General features: G+C 32.7%; 1 protein-coding gene across 1 annotated transcript; it reads left to right on the top strand.

Moving 5' to 3' along the window:
- Positions 1 to 1,210: 1,210 nt before the first annotated feature.
- On the top strand, positions 1,211 to 5,226 carry LOC115703014 (methylthioribose kinase). Its single transcript, XM_030630489.2, has 6 exons — positions 1,211 to 1,651; positions 2,167 to 2,476; positions 2,772 to 2,946; positions 3,028 to 3,229; positions 4,324 to 4,538; positions 4,755 to 5,226. Exons 1-6 carry the CDS (start codon positions 1,466 to 1,468, stop codon positions 4,921 to 4,923), a joined length of 1,257 nt encoding a protein of 418 aa, XP_030486349.2. The 5' UTR covers positions 1,211 to 1,465; the 3' UTR covers positions 4,924 to 5,226.
- The last annotated feature ends 352 nt before the right edge of the window (positions 5,227 to 5,578 follow it).

Genomic DNA, 5,578 nt, shown 5'->3' with positions numbered 1-5,578 from the left:
AAAAGAGATTTTTTTTACTTAGAAAGTTTGAGTTGTTTGGTGTTCTTCTTCTTCCTCTGTATTGTTCTTCTTGAAGATATTCTTACTGAGATATGATCTCTTCATCAAGAGAGCCTCCACACTCCTTCATCATCGTTTCAAGTTTTTTCTCTTAGCACACCCGTAAAAAATTTCTCTCTATATATATATTTTTATTTTCTCTCTCAAAACTCAGGTGAAAAAATAAATGAAAGGAATGAGCTTTGTAAGTTTTTGAAATAGTGAAGAATGGAGAGAAGGGTTTTATGTAAGGTTATTATTTGATGGTCTTTATCTTGACACCAATCTCAAGAATTTTTCTATAAACATCAACCCACAAAAAGAGATAGAGAGAGAAACAAAATACATTTATAAGCTTAGGAATGGGAATCACGTGGGTGATGGGTGAGTTGTATTCAATTTCAAATTTAAGTAATAATAAAGTTGTCAAATCATCCCTTTTTAAAGCACTATTTTTTTAAAAAAATGAAGAGGTTAAACCTCATAAAGACGCCTATAAGACACATAATATATAAAAACCTATAACTAATGTCCATATTTTTGAATCAACGCAGTATACTGCCAAATTAAAAAAAAAAAAAAGTAAAAATGTTATATTGAGCGTGTCACACTATAATTGTAAGATTATTAGAAAAGTTAGTAAATGATGTAAATTTCCCATTTAATTTGACCAATAGCTATATTGACACATAGAAAGATACTAGTCAGCACGTTACTCATGGTTTTACGTGAGTTGTTTTTAATAGAGATTTTTTATTTTTATTTTTACACTTTAAATTAATTTTTTTTTAATATATTTACAAAAAATTATATAGAAATTCACATAAAAACTATAAATTATAATCAAAATTCATATAGCAATCCACTTAAAAATTATTAGAGTAAATTTGAAAAAATAAAAATAATATATAAGAATTCTATGTGAATTGTTATATAAATTTTAATTGCGATTTAAATTATTATGTCGATTACTATGTGAATTTTAGTAAAAAAAAAAATATGAAGACACCCTTTTTTATATAATTATTATTACTTTTTCTTAAAGAGAAAAAGAAAAAAAGAAAATTTGGCAAGAGATAAACGACCTTTTAATTGTGATTAGTAAAGAAAAATAAAAGAATAATCAAATATATACGAATGAGTAATCTAATTAACCAATTAATTTATTAGAGAATCCGATTCTATCCACGCCACCCATACAATGGTAAATAAAATATTAAGAAATGACTACATTCAATGCACCAAAAGTCTTCTCTAATCGAATCTCTCTGTTCAAATGTTGAACAATACGAGGAGAGGAGGGACTGGGACACCTTTTTCTACTTTTCCCAGGTTTTTATTTCGCATTTAACCCTACTCACACTCACACACACTTCCACTTCCAACCTCTTACCCCTCCTCCTGCTTCCAAGCATCTCCTACTTGGATGGCTTTCTCTGAGTTTCGTCCGTTGGATGAGAAGACCCTTGTAGATTACGTAAAGGCCGTACCTGTTCTCTCCTCTAAGCTCGGAGGCAACCTCGACGATTTGACCATTAAGGAAGTCGGAGATGGTAATCTCAATTTCGTCTACATTGTAATCGGCTCCTCTGGTTCTTTAGTCATCAAGCAGGTAAGTTACAGTTATTGCCCAATGGGTTTCATTTCTTTTTCAAGAGTTTCTGGCTGAACACTGTTTGTTGATGCCAATTTTAGTATTTTCTTTTGATGGGCTTGTCGTATCGAGAATTTGTTGGGTAATATTTTGGTATGGAGTGGAAATTAAAGAGTTTTCATTTCTATATTCTTAGCTTGTAGTTTTATTTTGAGAAAAGGAAAAATTAAATGTTATTAATATTGTAATTGATTTTGTAAATGAGAGTTTTAGAAGCTTTCTGGATTTGTCTGTGTAGAGTTCCAAAGGTTGAAGGTGTAAATTATTCAACTTTTGTGTGAAATAGATGAAAGGGAATGGTGTATTGCTTCTTTGCTTCAATGAGTTGACTCATTGATAATCAAATATCTCTCTTTGAAATTTACTAGTTTTGAAAGTTTAAATTGGGCTTATTTACCAGTAGAGCATGGAAGTAAGGACCCTTTAAACTTTTCGATTTTATTTTTATGTTTCTTTTTTTGTAACTGTAAAAGGCTCTGCCATACATACGCTGTATAGGGGAGTCATGGCCAATGACAAAGGAAAGAGCATACTTTGAAGCAGTGACATTAAAAGAGCATGGTCGCTGGTGCCCGAATAATGTTCCAGAAGTTTTTCATTTCGACCGCACCATGTCTTTGATTGCCATGCGGTATTTGGAGCCTCCACATATAATCCTAAGAAAAGGGTTGATTGCTGGAGTTGAGTACCCACTGCTGGCTGAACACATATCAGATTACATGGCAAATACTCTTTTCTACACATCTCTCATTTATCGGTCCACAACAGAGCACAAAAAGGCTGGTATTGAGTTAAACTTCATAATTCTAGTTTTACTTGTTTTGAAATGTACTCTGTGTTTCTCAAATTAACGTATCTAGTCGGAACTATAGGCTTTAATAGTTGCTAGAGTCTAATTTGAACATTATGAGAAAATTTACAACATTTGTGTTTTTCATTTAAAATTATAATATATTGATTGCTGATATGTGTCTTGAAATTAAATGTAGTTTTGTGGCCCTTAACGATTCTAATTGTTATACAAATCAGCTCCTTGTTTTGCCATGGACTTTGCTCATATGCTTCTTATTTTCTGCAGTTGCTGAATTTTGTGGGAATGTGGAGTTATGCAGGCTCACTGAGCAAGTTGTTTTCTCTGATCCTTATAAAGTATCTGAATATAACCATTGGACTTCCCCTTATCTTGATGAAGATGCTGAGGCTGTTCGAAATGATGATGGTTTGAAGGTTGAAATCGCTGAGTTAAAATCCAAGTAAGTACTTTTGATCTAGAAAAGTTTCCTACATAATTATTTTTTTTATTGCAAATATTTATACAGCTGTTTTTTGTATAGGTTCTGTGAGAGATCCCAAGCGCTAATTCATGGGGATCTTCACACTGGTTCTGTGATGGTCACTCATGACTCAACTCAAGTTATAGATCCAGAATTTGCGTTTTATGGACCAATGGGTTTTGATATCGGTGCTTTTTTGGGAAACTTGATTTTGGCTTACTTTGCACAAGATGGGCATGCTGTTGGTGAAAATGATCGTAAGGTATTTCTCTTTGTTCATCCCTTGTTTATTAATTTCAAATCTCCTAGTTCTTCATGAAACAACATCTTTAAAGTGGTTGAGTTTCAAATTAGACTTTTGTTATTTATCTGACTGAATAATAATTCTTTGAGCTTTATGTTTGTAGAAGATAATTGTTACTTTGATCTTTTGGCATGAAAAACTATCATTTTTTAAACTGATTTTCTTCATTTCTTTGTAATTGTACGGTTTATTTGTTTTGCCTTCATGTTCCATCCTATGCTCTATTAAAGTTCTGGAAGTAGTAACAGCACATGGTGTTCACATTAAGGGAGTTGAAAATTTTCATTGCATAAGCCAATGGAAAGGGACTTGATAATAGACAAAACTGTAACAGCTTTGAATTATTGTGAATAGACAATTGATCATTGACCTTAAGAGAAACTTTGTATATAATGAAATATGTTATTGAATATGGTCTATAGAATTTTGAGTAATGCCATGGGCATTTGTGGTGTTTAGTGGAGTGGTTGATGTTGTCTTGGACTGCAGTTGTCTTGGTCTGGGTGTTTGAAATTAGTGGTGATAAGTAAATGATATGAACCTGGCTAAACCACCCATTTGCTTCACTTACTCTAGGGAAAAGATGAAGGAAAATGGATTAGGGATTAGCTTAGGCAGCAGGCTGCGAGTAAGTTAGGAGGGGAATATTCAGAGAGGGTGAGGGTGCGTAGAATGTTCTGAAGCTAATAAAGTGTACGAGAGACATTGTAAGGAGAATCTTGTTGAGTGAATATCTTGGATAGGGTACTGAGTATACCTCCATACATTGTCGATATTCTTCAACATTTTCTAATATTTTGGTCATTTTATCTAATGATATTTTTTGGGGTGTTTTGTATTATGGTAAGATACATATTTGCATCGAATTGTATTATTCCTTGAAGCTGGAAATGTTTTGACATATTTGTAAAATTGAACACAGGCAGTAATAGTCAGTAATAGTGACTCAACTGGTTTCTTTTAGAAACTCAAAAATCACATCCTTTCCCTTTTTTTTCTTTTCTTAAGGTTCACCTAATTTTTGAGAGATCTGAAATTTCTAAATGATTCAGAATTACAAGGAGTGGATTTTGAAGACAATTGAGGATACCTGGACTCTTTTCCGTAAGAAATTTACAGCTCTTTGGGACAAGCACAAAGATGGTTCTGGCGAGGCATATCTTCCTGCAATTTATAACAACCCTGAGCTTCAGCTGCTTGTTCAAAAGAAGTATTTTGAAGATTTATTACACGACACAGTTGGATTTGGTTCTGCAAAAATGATAAGGTGAGGAAATATCACATAGTTTTTTCAAATCTTTCCCACATATATTTGCATACTCTGTTATGTTCCAACGACTTCTAAAGTGAGTTCACTTTCATATAAAGTTAACCTTGTCATGATTAACTATTTCATATTAAATTGTTTTGGTAGAATAATCTGCTAGCTATTAATGCTTTTAAATTGCTCTGAACATTTTCTTTCATCCATTTTGATCGATAGGAGAATTGTTGGTGTGGCACATGTTGAGGATTTAGAATCTATTGCTGATCCTAGCAAACGAGCTACATGTGAGAAGCGTGCCCTTTGTTTGGCAAAGATGCTGCTGAAAGAAAGGCGTAAGTTTCACGACATTTCTGAAATTGTTTCAGCTGTTAGGAACGTCCAGTAATGACTGATTTCTTAGTATTAGGGAAACAAAATATATGATAACTGGCATGAAAAATATCTGTCTTTCTGGAAATGATTTCGAGTGCCCGATATTGTTTGTTTTTACTGCACAATATGAAGCTTTGCGTAATAATAAAATTTGTGTTCCTTGTGTTTTTGTAATGCCGAGTTGGCCCGATCCTCTTTGGGGGAAGCTTAGGCAAGGCTAATGGAAACAAATCTGATTCTTGGTGGGTGTTGGTTTGATTATCTACTTACAGTATTGTCTTTTATGTTGGAATAAGAAAATCCATACTTACCATTAGTTTGTTAGTGCATTGCTTTTACAAATATAATATTTGTTGTATTCAGTTAATTTCATTCCCGTAATTATAACTTGGATGAATTCAGACCAATGAATGTTTAATATGCAATATTTGAGTTAGGCTGTAGAGTCTAAAGTGTACATATTTGATTATTACTTTACATGATAGTGAACTAACAAAACACAAGCAAAGGCAGGCACTCTTTAATTTATGGGACGTTCTTATTATAAACCACTTTATAAAATCAATTAGTTCTTGCCAAGGATGCTACCTATATTGCCACATTGAAACTTTGAGAGAAAACATAAAATTTAATTGGTCATGTTTTATTATAAAACTTAAATAATTGGA

The sequence above is a fragment of the Cannabis sativa genome, chromosome X, assembly GCF_029168945.1.
Source record: "Cannabis sativa cultivar Pink pepper isolate KNU-18-1 chromosome X, ASM2916894v1, whole genome shotgun sequence".
NCBI lineage: Eukaryota > Viridiplantae > Streptophyta > Magnoliopsida > Rosales > Cannabaceae > Cannabis > Cannabis sativa.
This window is presented reverse-complemented; position numbering and strand designations above follow the sequence as displayed.

Coding starts and splice junctions, on each gene's coding strand:
- LOC115703014 (XM_030630489.2), top strand. CDS start 1,466: ATGGCTTTCTCTGAGTTTCGTCCGTTGGATGAGAAGACCCTTGTAGAT. Junction 2,947..3,027: donor ATCGCTGAGTTAAAATCCAA/GTAAGTACTTTT, acceptor TTTTTTGTATAG/GTTCTGTGAGAGATCCCAAG. Junction 3,230..4,323: donor TTGGTGAAAATGATCGTAAG/GTATTTCTCTTT, acceptor TAAATGATTCAG/AATTACAAGGAGTGGATTTT.